The following is a 20,183-nucleotide window of genomic DNA, read 5'->3' as shown; positions in this document are numbered from 1 at the left end:
AGTGATTCTTACTAAAATAGTCATAAATATTAGCTTAAAGTATTTTATACATTAAAGTATTTCAAATATATTAACTGTCAGCAAACAGCAACTAATATTGTATTTATAAGAGATTATAAGAACTATTCTTATACTTAACTGTATCATAGGAAATGTGTAAATTCTAATTTAACATTACATACTAAGAGATAAAAGTATTTTGTCAGATAGTAATATGAGCAAATGTGTTTCTGTGGAGACTGAAGAGGAATGGCACAGTATGAGCTGGGAAATTCGATTTTGCACACCATCACAAATAAAACTCCATTTGGATATAAGCTTGATGTTTATTTATTCATATTTTTTAAAGTTTCTTGAAACTTTGATTTAGCATTTGGGATATGATAAAAATTCTATCCAAATATAAAATATAGCTTTGGTTTTTTTTTAATTTCTTAAAATTAAGTTTACTTGTAGCTTACAATAGAAATCCATTTAATACATTTCCAAAGAGTATTTCACATAATCTTTTCCATTAAAGAGAAAAATTCTCATACAAAGTTTATAGTCACAGCTGCAAGAACCATAGCATATATTCTTAGACAATTCTCAGTGATTATTTCTCACACTAATAAATATATTTAAAATGTTTTAAAATGTTAAGCTCTAGAATCATAAGAATGACAGAAAATTAATTCACTCTATGTACTGAGGAATTCTAGAAGTGTTAAGTTTTCTCTGCGCTTGAATAAAATGGCAATGCAAATTTTATCTTTATAAAACATATATCAATATCTGAATCAACAAATTTAATCGCTAAGTGAAGGATAAAAACTAAGTTAATTTTTGTAATTAGATTTATTACTGGAATGTTTAGAGATATCAGATTCTTCTTTAGTTCATGCTTCAGTGGGCTACCTAAGTTCAGGACCTTGTATAGGGCAAGGGGAAGAAATAGCCAGGAACAGCATATAGACTGGGGTGGTAGGTTAATGCCAGAGGTGTGGCTGATTGACTGATTGACATCACCTTGAAAAATCTGGATTAAGGCACCTTATTAAATTAATCCAGGTAAAATTTTAAGAAGAATGGATCACTGACTGGATTCAGCAACTTACTCACTTGCCAGAACCTGGAAAACTCCTTTACATTCAAAAATAATTCACTATGCAGAATAATAAATGTCTCACCACACAACCACCTACCTATGCAAACTATATTCAATATGAAATGTATCAAAATGTACCCAGTTACTCTAATAGAATTAAGTGTAAATATAATTTTGTTGCAAATGGCTACTGGTTTTGAAATTGGCAAGAGTTAAATGCTATTCCAGTATTTTATGTGTATTCATTTTCTAAGCTCTGAATTATGCATTACTTCTCTAAAGTTTACCTATTTTAAAACTAGCAGACACAGAAATCATGAGGAACAGCGGTGATATTTAAATCTAAGAGGTCTGAGTTTATAGTCCAACTTTTGAACAGTTAGGTACTGTTATATTTTTTACTACTTAAAATAAAATCACAAGGTCGATATATCTTGTAGATGAGAGTGAAGCTTTTTTTTTTTTTTTTTTTGGTTTTTCGAGACAGGGTTTCTCTGTGTAGTCCTGGCTGTCCTGGAACTCACACTGTAGACCAGGCTGGCCTCGAACTCCGAAATTCGCCTGCTTCTGCCTCCCAGGTGCTGGGATTAAAGGTGTGCGCCACCACGCCCGGCAAGAGTGAAGCTTTAAGATAAAACATAGGATCTTAAATTTTTCCCGAAACTAATGTGAGATCTCTACAGGAAAACATTAATTATTTAGTTTTTTGAGACAGATGTGACACATAATGACTATATGCTTAATTTTATTCTTTCTGATAATTTGGAATTTTATGAAACCCTAAAACTGATGAAATCTTGAAGATGAAGGAATGATATCTGTCCTAAAGTTTTAAGATCAACACCCTCACAGTTGGTTAGGCTCCATTGAATGAACCAAGAAGTTTGCTAAATAGATCTCAGGATGGTGAGGCAGTACAATGTACAGCTTGAATGTGAACACTGAATGTAGAAGCTTTAGCTGGAACAGGCAAGCATCTGAGTTTGAGGAATAGCAATTGACAGGAGTGTTTCTAAGGAACCTTTTTTTTTCTTTTTTTATTTAGTCAGAAATGCAGTTTAATCCACCAAGCAGTTCTTAAGTATCTAGTATAGATGAGTCCAGTACCGGTTAGTGTATTTCTAAGGGATGGAGGAAATGACATGTGACCTACATTTAACCCCCAACTTTAAGAGGACTAACCATCTGGACAAGACAGATAATAACATGTAGTCACAGGTTAGTGGTGAAACAAGAGCAGGGCCTGTGAGAATTGGGAATGACTGTGAGATAAAATGATATGTGTTTGAATCATGAAGAGTTAAGTACAATTGACACTGGAAAGTTGAGAAGGGCACAGCAGATAAAAGCAATGGCATGAAATTATGAGGATGAGAACTTAATTTATATATATATATATTGTTATAGTCTATATAAATTGCATATGTATGTATAATAATTTATTTATGTTTATTAATATTTGGAGAAATGTTGAAGTTCAATATTCTCAGGATCTATTTTGGGGTTGAGGAAGAATGTTATAAAGTCAAAATGGAAAGGTAGTTTCAAAACAGGAAAGCAAGGGAACCACCTCCTAAAGACTTGGAATTTTAACTAGAGGAAATGAATGGGCTTAGAGCAATTTTCACTGATAGCGGCTGGCAAGATTATGGTTTAGTACAGCAGGTAGGCTGGTATTTGATCCTAGCACTTGAGAGGCTGAGGCAGGAAGATGATGCAAAGTCAGAGTAGGTTACATAGTGATATCCTGGCTCAAAGAAAGGAACATGGAGATAATAAAACAAGAATTATGGTTTAGAAGAACATAGCAGTAGAACTATGGATAATAGCTTTTGCGAGACAGATTGTAGATTTCGGAATGAAGATGGGCTATTTCAAAACAAAGGGATATGAAGGGCAGTACTTATATTTAAGATATGAGGCTTAAAAATGAGGAATGAGTTAATATTCTGAGAAAAAGTAAGTGAATGGTTAATGATCCTTTTAACAAAGATGTCATACAATGAATCAATCAGGTGTGGAATATGGAAAGACACTTCATAGTAGAAATGTCAGGCTTGAAATTACATAGAAATGTTAAAGAGAGTATGACTGCAGGAGATGTGGTTGTCATCACCTATGACCACATGTTTTGCCTCCCTGAGAGGATTCCCACATAGATTCTTCACACTGTATTGTAAGCAGTGTTCTTTCCTCATTATTTTGTTTGTTGGCTGTCTCCCATGGAATCACCCTGTGAGTGTCAGGTCCCAAGTATCACAAAGTCCCTTGTGGTGGAACCATTAAGAAGGGACATAGTAGGAAGCTGGATGTCACTGAGTTGTTGAGGACAACATATGGAAGGATTGATGCTTTTCTTTCAGAATTGATTAATTCTCCAAGACTTGGTTGTTACAAAAAAGGAGAATTGGACATTTCCCGCTTTGAATGCCCTCAGTCTGTGTAAGTTCTTATCTTCACACACCTCCCACTAGACCATGTTATCATCTGTCAGGAGGGGCTCAGTAGATGCTATCATCTGTCAGGAGGGGCTCAATGGAAGCTGAACAGGTGAGGACACATCAGACTTTCAGTCTCCAACGATTTGATTTGAATAAAATCTTTGGATTTTCTAAGTTCCTGATTTTAAGGGTTTTTGTTATAGTGCTATAAATGTTCAAAATCCAGTCATGGACTGGAAAGATCATTTATCACCATAAAGGGTATAACTAAATGGGACATTGCTTACTGAGAAGTAATGTTATAGAAGAATTGGGGGGTGATAATGAAATATAAATAACAACCACTCTCCATTGTGATAACTGTGTACTATGCCAAGTGTTGACCTTACACCATGCATGCACTATGACTGCCATACTGCAGTTTTCTTCAGTAGATACATGCAAAGTGAACAGACCTGCCTCATCTCCATGCCTCGTCTTCTCTCTGTGAGTTCTATGGTAACATCTCCATCTGCCATAAACTTGTAACTGATAGAACCATCTTACTTAGTTCTCACCATATTTCCTCCCCAAATCTCTTAATAGAAAACTGATTATTTCAAATTTTTGCTTAAAATCTTATAATGCCTTTTGGTTTTGGAATACAGGAAGTCGAATTCTCAAGGTATACTGCAAAAATTGGGTTAGCATTGCTTTGCTCCTGCCATGTTATCGAGTTGTATGTCAAGCTTTGTCCTGCTTCTACCGTGTTTATTTTAGTTTCTTGAATGGCCTCACCAACACCCACTTATTATTGTCATTATTCAGATCACCCGTGTTACACAGTTCTTGCCTTTCTGTACTTTCATTTAACCTTCCAATTTTGCTCCAACGGCCATTTCTCCCCTAAACCTTTGCACTAGTTTCCTGTTGGATTCTCCTTAAGTTTCTTCCATAGAATGCTATTCAGTTGTTTTCATAGACTGAGATAATATTTATCATATACTGCACTCCCTAGCTTCCATTTATCTTCAGCCAAATAGACAACTCCATCACCCATGATCTGTGTTTACTTCATTTAATAATTCTCCATTCTAATTCCCGTGCACAGTAACAGTGTCAAGGCAGCTTTTCAATGAATGTGGTCATGGACTAAACAGGTAAGTGTATCTCCAGGCCCTAAGTTTTAAGGGCTAATTCATTCCGATTTTTAAAAAATAACTTTGCTCAATTTACTGGTGAATTTATGTGGTACATATTATTTGTTGTAGAATATATTGGTAAAACAAATTAAGTTTTTTAAAGTACTCAAATTAAATCTATTTTAAAATCTCTACTAGCAACTGCTCCCACCCCCACCCCCAATTGCTCCCTCATTCTCAACAATTAGAACTATAAAAGAATAAAAGGACTGTAAAGCAAAACAAAAATATGTTTGGGACATGACAAGAAATTTGATTCATAAGTAAGAAACAAACTGAAGTCTTTCATAGGTATTTGTAAGGGGGTTGATTCAATGAGAATCTTATGACCAACCTTATTTCCAAAATCTAGGTTTCACAAATTTCCCATTATTAAGAAAAGATGTAATATTTGCATATAATCTATGTATATTTTCCTGTGTGCTTTAACGCTCTCTAGAGAATTACTAAGACATTGCAGGTGTGGCTGTTGTGTCACAATTGCATCAGTAGGTGTCAGAGAGGAGAGAGGCTATGTCTATACTCAGTGTTCTGACCTGTGAACGTCCGAATGATTAGTAAACTAGCATTCCTCCAAAAAAGTAAGCCTGAGATGATCACCAGTCCAGCATCATGGGGATCAATTAGGAAGCTATCCAGTGATGACCACAAGTCTACTGCCATGCAGGCCTTAGGGAGAGGCAGATAATGTCCGAGATTACTCTTGCCCAGTGCCAGAATGCACAAGCAGGGTGTTGTACTCCAGAGACCACTCCTGAGATGACACTGGACACTCAAGAGACCACTTAGCATCACTAAGATGATGTGACAAACCTGGCCAAGTTTGTGTATGTGTGAAGGTAGAAAACTTTGGGATTTTGAATTAGAATAGCACTTGAATATTGTAAGTGGAGCTTAATGTGCCATCCTAGAAGAAGCTTAGAAGACAATTATGAGAGCTATGTAGACTATGAAGTCTTGTTACAGTTATAGATCACTTCCTTGCACCAACTTCTGTACTAGCTACAATTAAATTGTAGTAGTGAAAAAGAATGGCAAGGAAAAGTTGGCTACTGGCAAAGAATGTGTGATTCTTTCTGCCCTTGCCCCGTGAATTTGCTTGAGTCTAAATTAAAATAACAAACTCATATCTGGCTAAGGTAATTTCAATCCTAATATTGACTTTGTTGTGTGGTGGTAAATATGAATAACACAAGTGTTCATTAACAATGAAAAAGAGTAAGGAGAAAAAAACAACAACAACCAAACTCAGAATATGTGCACAATAGAGGAAAAATAGTATCACAGAATTTAGTGATGGAGCCAAGCTAGGAGATGCCTGATCCATAATAGAATAAAGGGAAGCATGTCCTTGGGCAAGCAAGGGGATGCCCAGTTAAGCTTTAGACTTGTGAAAAGAAAAGGCATAAGAAACTTGCTGATCCTGAAAAAACAACAAATGAAAGCTGCCGTTAATAAGATTTCATCTCAAGCAAGAAGAAGAACTCAGCACTGTCATCCAGGTTGCTCTGGCTTTAGAGTCATGAAGGAGACACTAGTAAAGGGGTTTGGAATCTTCTTCTAGTTAAGGAGACTCACTCAGGTTAGTCAATATGTGACAGTGTAGACACTGCATAAAGGCCCAACAGCAAGAGGTATTTGCATGAAGAGATGTGGAAGTGAAGAATAATGTGCACTAGAAATTGCATGTCAGGTATCTGAGACATCAGCCAAGGAGAGATGCAGACAATAAGTAGAACCAGACCATAGAGAGATGCATATTGAAGGTACCAGAGCCAGAAGGGTAGAGTTATCTGTGCCTTCTAATATCAGATATGGGCTAAAGGATTTGAGGTTTGTTCTGCTGGATTTATGTATTGCTTTGAACCGGTATTTCCCCAATATTTCCATAGACCTCCATGTAGGAGTGCTATGGTATGTTGAAAGTATGTAATTTGCTTTTTGCTTTTTACAGGGGTTATGGTAAAAGATTACCTTGAGTTTTAGAAAAGATATTGAACTTTAGGCTTTTAAACAGTGTTGACACTGAAATACTATGGGAACTTTTGAAGTGGACTAAATACATTTTCCATAATAATATGGCCTAGAGCCTATGGGGGCTAGGGAGTATAAGGTCATTGTTTGAATGAGAATGGCTGCCATAGGCTCATTTAAACTATTCTTTCAAGGTTGGTGGAACTATTTGAGAAGGATTAGGAAGTATAGCACTGATTGAAGGGTTGTGTTACTGATTGGCTTGAAAGGTTGTGTTACTAAGATTTTGAAGGGCTTGGGCCGTTTCTAATGTGCTACCTGCCTAGTGCTTTTGATTTATGATGTGAGCTCTTGGCTCTTCTGCCACCCTGCTTTCACACCACCACCATGGAATCCAAACTCTGGAATCTTAAGCCTAATTAAACACTCTTATTGCCTGGCATGGTGGCACACGCCTTTAATCCCAGCACTCGGGATGCAGAGGCAGGTGGATTTCTGAGTTCGAGGCCAGCCTGGTTTACAAAGTGAGTTCCAGGACAGTCAGGGCTATACAGAAAAACCCTGTCTCAAAAAAACAAAACAACAACAACAACAACAAAAAAAACACTCTTCTTAAAAGTTTCCTTGAGCCGGGCGTGGTGGCACACACCTTTAATCCCAGCACTCGCACTTGGGAGGCAGAGACAGGCAGATTTCTGAGTTTGAGGCCAACCTGGTCTACAAAGTGAGTTCCAGGACAGCCAGGGCTATACAGAGAAACTATGTCTCAAAACAAAAACAAAAACAAAACAAACAAACAAACAAAAGGTTCCTTGGTTATGGTGATTTATCAAAGCCATAGACTAGTAAACTAATAAAAAAGGTAGTACAGGAAATAGGTTTCATCCCCCTTCTCTTGAAGTATGCCCCACATAGCCTTTTACTAGTTCCCTGACTTCTATTTTTACTCCAATCAAATGTATATAACATCCACATATAAGGGGGAATATGTACTACTTTTTTTTGATGTGAGTTATCTCATCTAAAATGATTATGCAAGTTGAATATAATTTTCTCTTGTATGTGTTCTATTGTTTTCGCATAATGACCTGTATAATTTTCCCATTCGTTTCTTTAAATTGTAGAACTCCAAATTCTTAGTTAGAAAAGTACATCTTCTATAATTTTACACACACACACACACACACACACACACACACACACAATTTTACTATAGCATTTCTTGTAAAGCAGTGCATGATCTCAAGTACACTATATAATTAAGGTTCCTTTACACAATTTTATGACATCTTTCCAAGGTTAGCCAAAAGGATGGATTTAATTTCTTTATCTTGACACTGAACACAGCCCTGCCATCTAAAATCTGGCATAGTACAAGTGTGGAATGTGTCTAATGATTTTGCTGATTATAGCATTTTATCAGTTCATTGTCATCACTATTGATGCTTCTAAATTTCTGATAATCTTTCAAGCTGTAACTTCCTGGACTGTGGTGTTGTTTTATATATTTTCTATCAGGGTTCTTTTTAATTTTATATTCATAATGTTTTCTGAAATGTCTTAAATGCAAACTTTTACAACTATTTTCTATATAATAATTAATATTAATTTTTATTTCAAGAGACATATTTTTCTTTATCTGACTTTTCTCTTTCTGATTGAAGCATCTCAATTTAATTTCTGGATATAATCTTACTTTATATCTATGAAGCTATTCATGGCTTTTTAAAATTTTCCCCTAGTACAGTAGTTGATTTTGATTTATTTTTTTCTCTAAATTCATGCTGTAAGTTTAGTTTTAGAGTTTGAAATTTGCCAACAACACACACACACAGACATCATACATGGACATCCATGGACACACACACACACACACACACACACACATCACAGGGGTTAGGGCAATTGTTAGAGAACTTCTATTTAAAATGACCTACCTTAGTCTTGGAAATCCCTGGTGTTAATGGTAGGATGTATAGATAAAAGTCTGTAAGGAATTCTGTTATTCGCTCTTGCCTGCTCAGTAAGTATCTTGAGCTAAATTTGTATCCACATACAATCTCCCCATTGAAGCCTTGTCAATATAATGGTGTTTAGAGTGAGCTCTCTGGGGATGTCATTTCTGTTAGGTTAGGTTATAGTATTAGTTCGTATTCTGATGTTATGGTAAAACCACACAATGCAAAAATGTCAGAATTTATTTGCCTATAGTTCTAGAGTGGTAAGAGTTCATCATGGTGAGAAAGTCCAGAAACAAGCTGCAGGAATGTTGGCTGGTTGAGGAGGCTCAAAACTTACATCATCAAATGCAATCATGAAACAGATAGCAAGCAGTAAGTGAGGTCAGGGTGTGAAGTGCTTCCTCCAGCAATGCTCCATTTCCCAGAGTCCACAGTCTCCCCAAATACCACCAACTGGAAAAACAGCATCTAAATAACTGACCCTGCTGGGCACAATTCTCATTCAAACAATCCCATTCATGAAGGTAGGGTCATTAATGGGTCTCCCCCCACACCTCTCTCTTTCTCCTTTCTTATCATGCCCCCTACCTCCTCTGTCTCTTTGTTTTCTCCCACCTCTAGGAAAGCAGCTATTTGGAAAGCAGAAGAGAGCCCTTGCTAGGAACTGAAGTGACTAGATTCTTAATCTTGAACTTTTAGTATATAGACTTAGAGAAAAATAAAGTTCTGCTAAGAATCTTGGTTTTGAATCTTTGGTGTCTCATACACACTCTGTAGTGTGCATGTCTATGTTTTCACTTAGTGTTACCAAAGTGACAAGAGTTGGTGTTATTGAAATGACAGGGGTATCAAAGAAGCTTTGAGTTCCTGAGCTAAAACTCCCTATTTATAGTCAAAGTCAGCAAAACACATTAAAATATAGCTCAGTGTTCAAGAGTCTGCAACTAAATGTTAACTTTTTAATGCTAATCCTTTCTTCAATCCTTACTTCCCTAATGGTTAGGTAAAAAAAGTAGTTTGTAAACCAATTATAATGCTAATTCATTTTAATTCTTTGCATATAAAAGAGTTTCACTTATATCTAGTCAAAAAATAATGAAGATTTTTCTTTTCTTGGATCATGAAAGTTTTTCATGAAGATTACAGTAGTTATAAGGATAAAAATCACTTGGAACAATACAAACTGTAAATGACAGTAGAGAACAATAAGAATATTATATATTTATTATATTGCAATGTGTTATAGACAAAACATTATTTGGAATATGATGGAAATGCAGTAAATAATGGCTTTAAGAAGTCTTCCTAAATGATTGATTTTTGAGAGAACAAAATGAAGGTAAGTGAAAGGATCTTCTGATATTGTCATAAAATAGACATGTTAATCAATGGAATGTAAATCTATACACTTATGGACACCTGATTTTTGATAAAGCCAGAAACATACAATGGAAAAAAATACATCATTTCAACAAATAGTGCTGGTCTAACTAGATGTCTGCATGTAGAAAAACACAAATAGATCCATATCTAGTACCCTGCACAAAACTCAAGTCCAAGTGGATCCAAGATTTCAACATTAACTTAATCCGATAGAAGAGAAAGTGGGGAATTAGTCTTGAACTTATTGGCACAGGAGACAACTTCCTGAAGAGAACACCAATAAAACAGGCACTAAGATCAACAATTAATAAATGGGACATCATGAAACTAAAAATCTTATGTAAACCATAAAATATAATCAATAGGACAAAACGGCAGCCTACAGAATGGGGATAGGTTGTGCATGGGGGAGTTGAGGGTGAATCTGGGGGAGAGGGAAGATATGCAAGATGGGGGAAGCCTGAGGGGAGAAGAGGGATGTAATATATAAGAGAAGACTAAAGAAAAAGAAGACATTAAATGAAAGGATATTCTGGGTTGTAGAAAGACAACCATCCATTATGACAAAAGAAGCCATGTGTTTAAAGACATGAACATCTTTAACTTCACCTCTATTTTGAAATTATTTAAGGTCAGGGTTCTGTGTGTTTTTACTTGTTCAGAAAATCACTTACTGATGATTTACTTTTGAATGGTTCTATTTTCTCAACATACATTCTAAAATAAGGTATGTTACAGACATGTTTAATACTGTCATTCAGTGTTGCATATAAGCATTTTTCTTGTCTTTATACACACAGGAAGCCAGGTCAAATCCAGCAAATGGCTTACATTTCTTCATGGCTCTGTGGCCTAGGGCTCCACAAATAACACCAGGGGATACAGAGATAATATAAGATATTCACAATGTGGTATGAATGTAATAATTCAAATTATAGTAATTATAGGAAACCAAGCTACAGAAAAACAATACACCACATTTTATAAATCTTCCTATCCTGTCTATTCTGATCATTAATGTGTTTCTCTCCACAGAAATAAGATTGCAGGGATCTTTTAGCAGGATACTCTATGTTTTCTTCGCTGGCACATTCCCTGTGGCTAAATACTAGTCAGTCTGAATGTTAGTAAATCTCTGTTAACTCTTAATACATAAACACTGCACACCATTAGCAAGTATTATTCATACGGCTATGGAAACACAAGACCTACCCTAAAACAGTCTGGATAATATGATTTTGTGCTCCAACCTGTCATTAAAAGAGAGAAAGCAGGAGAAAATGCTTGTAATCATAAAGCAAAAAAATACCACAAAAGAAGACAGTTTGATTACAATGCTCTGAAGTAAAAATTATAGAAATTAAAGTTTGTCAAAAGTCTTCATTACTTGAAAATTTAACACAAAATATTTAAGCATTTATGACATATAGGAACATATGGTATCTGTAAATCTTCTATTTTTCAAGAGGACAAATAGGATTCACGTTTGTGATGACAGCACCATACTGGGATTTAAGAAAACTTGCCTTTAAAATCAAGTAAAATTGTTCCAGGGAATAAAGAACTGAGGTTTAAAATTATCTTCCTGAGAAAGTTGTCAGGCTAGACCCATTTTTTTTCTGGCTTCATTTTTATCCTCTGGCTAATCCCAGAATTCTAAATTTGCTATAGCTTTTGAGGCAGCCAATTTAGAAGTTCATTAGATGACAATAAGCAAGAATTTCATTTATGTATAAATATAAATGAGCATGGTTCAATTAAAAATACACTGTTCACTTTGGGGCTGTGTGTGATAGTTGCGAAGTACCTGAAAATGAATGGATGTGAAGTCAAATATTTCTAATAATTATCATGAAACCAGAGTGAAGTAGTAGTTTGGTTCTCAACAATGTAACATTATTGTAATTTTAATACTATTACCTAATACATCATAAACAAAAATAATAGTTGCTATGACAGTAGAAATCTACTTCCTCATTTATATTGATGCCAACAAGTATATAGAAATTAAAAATGAAGTTCACCATCAGTCTCCTATAGATCTGTATTATATACAATTAGTCTTTATATTTTCCTCAGGTTTTTTTTTTTAAACATTTCAGAGTTACTCTGAAATCTTGTTCTTCAAATTTTACATTATATTTTGATTTCTTGAGTTTTTGTTTCATGAAGAATTTAGGTCCAGTTAAAAGGCTCTTACTTCCTATACATATATAACTCTACATATTTGACTTTGGACAAATCAGTTCAAGACACTGGTTCCCTATTTCTATGATAGGGACAGTTATAATACATGTATCTCTTAAATAAATTAGCCTCATAGTGCTTAGTAGTAGGAAATGTAAAATTTAATAAAAAGCCATTAACTTAAAATTTATTAATGTTGTCAATAATTACAGTTTTTGACCACTTCCTACATAAGTATATTGGGTAGTTTTTGTACTTCACAAACAGTATCTAGGGCCATAATGTCCATATTCACCAAACTATCTATAATTATAAACCAATTCTATGAATGTAATTAATGACTCAGTAGTAAGGAATATCTTAAAAGACAAACTATAGTTCAATTTCCAGCACACACACACATACACACTTTTAAAAATAGCAAAAATAAGCCTTAATTAAAATAAAACTAAATACATAATGAAAATTGACACAAAATAGTAAATTAACATCACTTTGCTTCCTTAAGACCACAGAGCTGGTAAATGTTAAAGTTTAGATTCAAGCCATTATGAAAAAATGGCATTTATCTCTATGATGTATGAATGTTTTGACACATGAAACTTAATAAATAGGACACAACCTATTAACAAAATGAAGGATATTCTCCTTAGTGAAAATTTGAAAGCTTTTTCTTTAAAATAATAGAATAAAAATGACTGCTCTGACTACAGTGTGCTAGTAATTCTAACTAGAGAAATTAGGCAAGAAAAAAATGTAAAAGATATTGTATGGAATTGACCCTAGGTGAGATTCGTACCAGCAAAGGTTATAGAGACTGAAGTGGTCACTACCTGTAGCCAGGCAGGACTTCCAGTGGAAGGAAGGAGCCATAAACCCAACCACACATCTTCAACCTGAAATTTGTATTGCTTACAAGATGAACAGGAATAAAGATGGAACAGAGACTGAGGCAACAGCGAACCAATGACTGCCCAACTTGAAACCCATCCCATAGAAGAAGCCAACCCTTGGCACTCTTAATAATACTCTACTATGCTTGCAGACAGGGGCCTAGCACAACTGTATCCTGAGAGGCTTCATCCAGCAGTGAGTGGAAACAGATGAAGAGAACCATAGCCAAACATCAGGCAGAGATTAAGGAGTCTTTGGAAGTCTCGGGGATAGGACTTTGGAAGCCAAAGGAGTCAAGAACACCACAAGAAGATCATCATAGTCAACTACCCTGGGCCATGGGGGCTCCCAGAGACTGAACCACCAACCAAAGAGCATGCAAAAAGGAAAACAACAACTTACTTACAAAGCAACAATAATAAAATCTTTCTATACAAATTTAGTTACAGAATTGAAAAACAACTCTATTTTGAAGAATATCAAACACATTAGAAACATAGCCAACTGCAGAGAATTTTAGAAAATAGAAAGCTATTCCAAGCTAACTTATTTTTTGCTAACATCTTCATATAAAATTTTTGCATAGATTCAACATAATTGTTTCAAAATTCCAAGGTTATTTTTTCATGGAAATATAATAAAATTATTAAATTTGCTCAGAACCACAAAGGAGTTAAAGCTATCATGAGCTTAGAGAATGAAGCTTAAGGCATCAAATTTCCAGATTTCAAAACTTATTAGAAAACAATTGTCATTAATACAGCATGCATACAGACACATGAGCCGATGAAATGGGACAGAAAACTCAGAAGCAAATCCACACATTTATGGTTAGTGTCATTTATGTACATGAGGTCCAGGAATACACAACAAGGAGAATATAATGTTTTCAATAAATTGAAACTGGACCACTAAAAGAAAACAGGGTGAGAACTCTAAGACACGATTTAAAGACAGAACTTTAAAATTATCTGTCTATCTATCTATCTATCTATCTATCTATCTATCTATCTATCTATCTACCTACCTACCTACCTATCTATGTATATAACCAGGATTCATACGTTTATCAACTTATCCCTCATCTATCTATCTATCTATCTATCTATCTATCTATCTATCTATCTATCTATCTATCTACTTATCTATTCTATCAATCTAGATATCTTTTTATCACTTATCCATTTTTCTAACTAACCATATTTATCATATATCATTTACCTATTATTCATACCATCAAATTATCTATCATCTATTTATCTAAAAATATGACATACAAATGACAGACATGTAGATGAGAAAATGATCATAATCACTAATATATGGATAATGAAAACAAGGACAAAGTTGCTACTGTACAAAAACAGAAGATAAAAAGTCGTCATGTGGAGAAATATACATGGCTAGAGGGATTTAAATTAGTACAAGCTATTGTTTCAAACACTGTGGAAATTCTTCAGTAAACAAAAAGTAGAAATACTATTTGATCTAGCAATCTCACTACTTGACAATTATCCAAAGGAAATGAAGACAGTAAATTAAAGATAACTGCAAATCTATATTATTGATGCAAGTGCATTATTCATAGTCACCAAGATATGTAAAGAACTGCAGCACATATTACAACACGAATGGATAAAGAAAATATGGCACACATGTGAAGAGCAATATTGGTCAGATAAATAGGTTAAAAGGAATTCCATTATTTGTGACATCATGAATGTATTTGAATGAAATCAATGTAAGTAAAATAATATAGAATAACCAAGACAAGAGGAGTATCACTTAGCACAAATGTAGAATCTAGTAATGTTGAACCTATGATCATAGTGGAATCAGTCACCAGAACTTCAGGCATTGAGGGTGAAGGGAGTGAGAAACTACTGATCAAAGGCTACAAAGACTAGAAAAATAGGCCATGAGATCCTCCATATAGCAAAACTACCACAGAAAGTAGTGATGCAATATCTGCTTCATAATAGTTAATAATAATATAAAAATTGTAGATTGGATAGTTAATAATATACATGTTAATTAGCTGTATTTAACCATTTCACATAGTATACATATGAAAAATAACACATTGTTCCTCATAATTTTGTAAAATTATTTATTAATGAGTATAATATTAAAAAGCGTAAAACCACTTAAAATAGGAAATATCAAGACAGTAGTGACACAGCCACCTACATGATTTTTTAATAATTGAACTTGAAAATATCTTTTGTAAGTCAGTATAAAGAATTTCATTCTATAAATATTTAAATATAATTGCTTTGATTAACTGTGCTTACATTAATTAAAGGATATAGTTGAAACAGCTATTTTAAAAAAATATTTAAACTGTGTTAGATAAATTGTGGCATATATACTTAAAACGTGATGACACTGTTTCCTCTTAGGTCAGTGACAAACATTGTTCACTTACAAGGAAACAAAACAAAATGTGTCTTCAGAGACTTTCAAGGCAAGATTAGATATTAAATCCAAGTGAGAATTATCTGTGATAACAGAGGTAGGCCAAGATAGGTACCTAACAATCAGTTGAGCAAACAAACAAATTATAATAAATACAGACTGTACAGTCTGGAGGCCTTCAGTCCTATAGGAAGAGCCAGATGATATATGACACATCTCCTGTACTTTTGGTTACCTTGGATACAGATGTGGTCAAAATTAGCCTTCATTAGGTTTAAGGTAAGAATGTATTTTATATTTTATGTAAATGTAAAACTATATAAATAGGTGTTTTATAAATATGGACTGATAAAAGCTAAGGTTTTTAACCTTGTACTTTTTATTGTAATCCATATCCAATATTCCATAGGTGTAACCATAATTTTCAGTTGAATATCTTCATTTATCTATTGACATCTAGAAAAGAGGCCATAGTAATAGTCAAAGCATTTAATACAATTTACAATACTCATGAAATTTTACATGGTCATGACTGTAAAATTGAAAAAGAATGTTTTTCTATAACTCACACCGTGTTACTATAAAATAAATTAGAATTATAGAATCAATACTCAAATAATACTATGATCTAATTTGAAGAAAATCAAAAAATTATTAAACAGTGCTGGCGTACCATAGTTCTGAGATACTATTCCACATGGAGTTATTTAATCTGACCTATAGCAAATTTAATTTTGATTTCTCTCATTGGAGGGGGGCTCAAATTCCCACTATTAATTTTATTTCATTTTTTCTTAAGGAAAAATAAGTTCTAATGTTTTAAAATGAAGAGATAATGCTGGTTATGCAACACTAAAATTAATTGAATTTTAGTTTTATACTATATATTATAAAATATTATGTAACTATATGCATTTAAACAATATACTATTCTATTTTATAACACTGTATACTCTGTAACAAATAAGCTTTATCTCAAAAGACTTGGTTTGAGCATGTCATGCAGCCATGACTGGTCACCTGCTACATTTTATCTTCTACATTACTGAACATAAACTTAGGAGCAGGATGAGTTCAGAGCAGTATTTAAGACAACATGGGGTTCAAGGCAACAACAACAACAACAACAAGCATTTTATCTTTAACTCTTCTTCACAAAGAAGACAAATGTTAACACGTTAACCGTAAATTGTCATTCATGTAGAACAATTATTGTCAAGCTTGTTCCTTAAAATCAAAAGCCTTAAAATAACCACAATAGTTATTATCCACTAGTTAGGAAACCTATATGTACATAATATTCATTCAAAGTAATGAAGGAAGTTCCAAATATTTTGGATTGGAAAAAACCATAAAACACCAAGACAAATACATTTCACATAGGAGGAAAAAAACTAAAACCAATACCAAAAAAAAAAAAAAAAAAGTTGCTAATAAAACTTACATGTAAACACTCAGTGCTCTTTAGTATATTCCTGTCTCCATTGTGAACATTTCTTTGCCGAGTTTATTTTGGTTCATAGTTTGAAAAACATTCTGCTCACATGTAATATTATGGGGAGGAATACACTAGAACATTTTTGATAGAGCTTTTCTTTCTAAATATTAAAGTCATCCAAATTAAATGTTTCTCTCTTCTAAGTATTTCTCTTCTATAGTAAGGGCGTCTTTAACAGGGAAAGGTTATCTACACATTTAACACAAATTTCATCACAATTGCTACTATTTACTTCTAGAAACAATGAACTAGTAAAGTTAACATTATAACAAGAAAAAGAATGCTGTTTGAAAGTTCATGTTTATTTTATTTTGGAAATGGAACTTAATTCTATTAAAATATTTCTCAACATTTGAAGTTTTTATAACTTAATTTTAGGTATATCTGTATATCACATGCGTGTGTGGTGCTTGAAGAAGACAGAAGATGGTTTTGAATATCCTAGGCCTGGAGTCATGGGTTATTGTAAGTGAAGTATCCAAGTAGATGCTGGGACATGAAACCAGACCAACTACTATGCTTAACTGATGATTTAGTCCCAATATTGTGTTGATACCCTTAATGGGCATAAGTTGAAGTTGTCTTACCATGAAAACAATGGTAAATAATAAAACAATAGAATATACATATACCCATACCATATACATATACACTTGCCATAATCTATGTATGCAATAAACTCAGTGAACTGCCACACATGCTTTACATGTCTTTCTATGAATGTGTTTATTATTACAAACTTTCAAGAAAACTCCAGATGTCATGTCTTCTGATATACCGTTTTTAATATGACTCTCTATATCATAATAATGTAGTCACTTCCAAATTGTAATGAAATGCAAATCACAATGAACCAATTCTAAAGCAGGTTATTAATTATGTGTGTGTTTTAAGATTTATTACATAAAAGATAGAGAAGATAATAGTTACTTTCCATTCAAAAATATATGCCTTTTGCCCCTGTTATAAATGATTATCAGAAAGTACAGGGAGAATAAGCTGTAAAAAATGTTAGTTCTACAAACAGGTATGAAACTGGTCACATTGTGGTTCTGTTTAATAATACACATCTAAAAGTCTTCTGAATGCTGAAATCAGAACTGCAAACCATCATCAAGCTATAAATATAAAGTAACAGAAAGCTTTCACTATTGACTATATATGATATAAAGGATATGTTGACTATATTGCCTACCCTATTAGTCAACAGATTTGTGTAGTTTGAGGAAATGCATTTTAAGTAATAGAGTATTATTTGTACTCTTTAATGAAATTTGAACATACTAACCATAAGTATATTAGAATATCATTTTAGCATGTGATAAATCTCACTAATTGAAGCTAATAAAATTTGCACCTGTAAATGTTTTGTATGAACATTAAAACAACTGATGATATAATACTATAGGCTTATTTACATAAAATAAAGGGCATTTAAAATCTAGATAACTCAAATGAAAAAATATACTAACATAGTAGCATGATAAATAGGGGTTTTAGTTTGATAAATACATTTAATTCTTATTCAAAGCTAGTTAACATATATATATATATATATATATATTTCATATGTGTACTGTAGGTCTTATGAGGACTGAAAACATTTTAATAACATTTTTTTCTATTCTTAGAGACTGTTGTCTTTCTGCTTCTTTCATTAAACCTTACCTTCAAAGTAATTGTCTCTTCTGAGCTGTGTCTTCTTTGATGACTTTGTAACAGAAACTTTATTTTTGTTTTTTTTGAATACTGCTAGTCGCACAGAAGGTTCTAGGGTAAAAAATAGATAAAACAAACCACCTCTAGGTTATTCCTTGTCTAACATGAGCGTATGTTTCCTTTAAGTTGTTACGACACGCCTTTACATTGTGTTATAAACATTCTGTGGAGCCCCTGAAACAGCTGATGCCTGCTTAAATTTGATAAAATAAACTAATCTTAGTCAGAAGATTCTTTAGTATAATGATAGAAATATTAATAATACAGTGAAATTTTGAATGTATATATATTTTTTCTAGGTGGCATTTTCTTATTTGGGAGTCTTTTTATTGGAAGATGATATAGTCAATACATCCTCGCTACACTACACAGAGAGTACATATGAGAGATGGGAGCATGACAGCAAGAAAACAGGTAATAGAATAATTCTACATGCAAAGTGGTGTTTTCTCTTTTGTCTTAAGTAATTTATGTAACAAAGAAGTAATATATGAATTCTTTATGTATTTTAAGATTAGAAATAGTATTGATCTAACGTATTAAAAGTGAGTCATTGTGAATATAGGGTCTTGTAACTTCTTCTTAATAAAAAGTGGCTCTGTGGAATGTGAAAATAAGATTAGGCATTGCATTATTTAGAGGTTTTTCCTAAAGACTCAGAAGAGAGTGATGCAAGCACCAGAAGATGAAAACACATCTTTTTTTTTTTTTAACTATCTTATATTATTTGGAAAAAGTCAAAGAGTAAGAATCTTTTATATAATATCTAGTATAATAGAATTATATATATCAAAGAGAAAAGTCAAAGTTTTAACAACATAAATACCAAAGCACATTAATAGTTTAATGCAAGGTTGTACATTTCTTGCTGTACATTGGGAGGAGAAAGAACAGCATCTGTGGAAGGATGTTCTGTGTTGAGCAATCTGGTAATCTATAATAGTCTTCCAGCAGTAACTGAGCCCCCATTGAGGCTCATTTGTGTGTTTAAAAACACTATGCTGAAATTATCAATCAGTACGTGGCTCCTTTCTGAAGTATCTGTGGCTTAAGGTACTATGAGTATTGGGAGGTTTTGTTTGTTTGTTTGTTTGTTTGTTTTTACAAAAATTCACTAGGAATTAGCAATAATAAATGCACAGATATGCCATAGCACAGGAAGCACATGTCCTATAAGCCATCCACATATTTGGTGACACCAAGACCAAAAGCAACTTAAGAAAGAGAGGGTTTGTTTTAGCTTATGGTTCCTGAGGGATAAGACCTCATTAGTGCAGAGCAGAGACATGGCAATCAACAGCGGCCATGGTCACAGGGGTAGCGTGCTGGGAGCTCACATTTTGAACAAATGCACAACACAGAGAGAGCAAACTGTAAGAGGCAAGATTTTAAAACCTCCTCTCCCAACATGAGCTCTTTATGTCCTAAACCTCTCCAGAC

The 20,183-nt window shown here is 33.6% G+C and overlaps 1 protein-coding gene and 1 non-coding gene across 2 annotated transcripts in view; one reads left to right on the top strand and one right to left on the bottom strand.

Moving 5' to 3' along the window:
- Positions 1-20,183, bottom strand: part of LOC115064680 (leucine-rich repeat and IQ domain-containing protein 1-like) — a 155,215-nt gene that overhangs the window by 69,367 nt on the left and 65,665 nt on the right. Inside the window, exon 13 of the mRNA XM_029542030.1 lies at positions 18,693-18,794. Within this exon, the coding sequence (XP_029397890.1) occupies positions 18,693-18,794 (102 nt within the window). The remainder of the gene's footprint in view (positions 1-18,692; positions 18,795-20,183) is intronic.
- On the top strand, positions 5,151-5,279 carry LOC115064724. The gene has a single exon (XR_003844556.1). It is a non-coding gene; the product is annotated as a small nucleolar RNA SNORA17 (small nucleolar RNA).

This window comes from Mus pahari, chromosome 9 (assembly GCF_900095145.1).
Source record: "Mus pahari chromosome 9, PAHARI_EIJ_v1.1, whole genome shotgun sequence".
In the NCBI taxonomy this organism is placed as follows: domain Eukaryota; kingdom Metazoa; phylum Chordata; class Mammalia; order Rodentia; family Muridae; genus Mus; species Mus pahari.
This window is presented reverse-complemented; position numbering and strand designations above follow the sequence as displayed.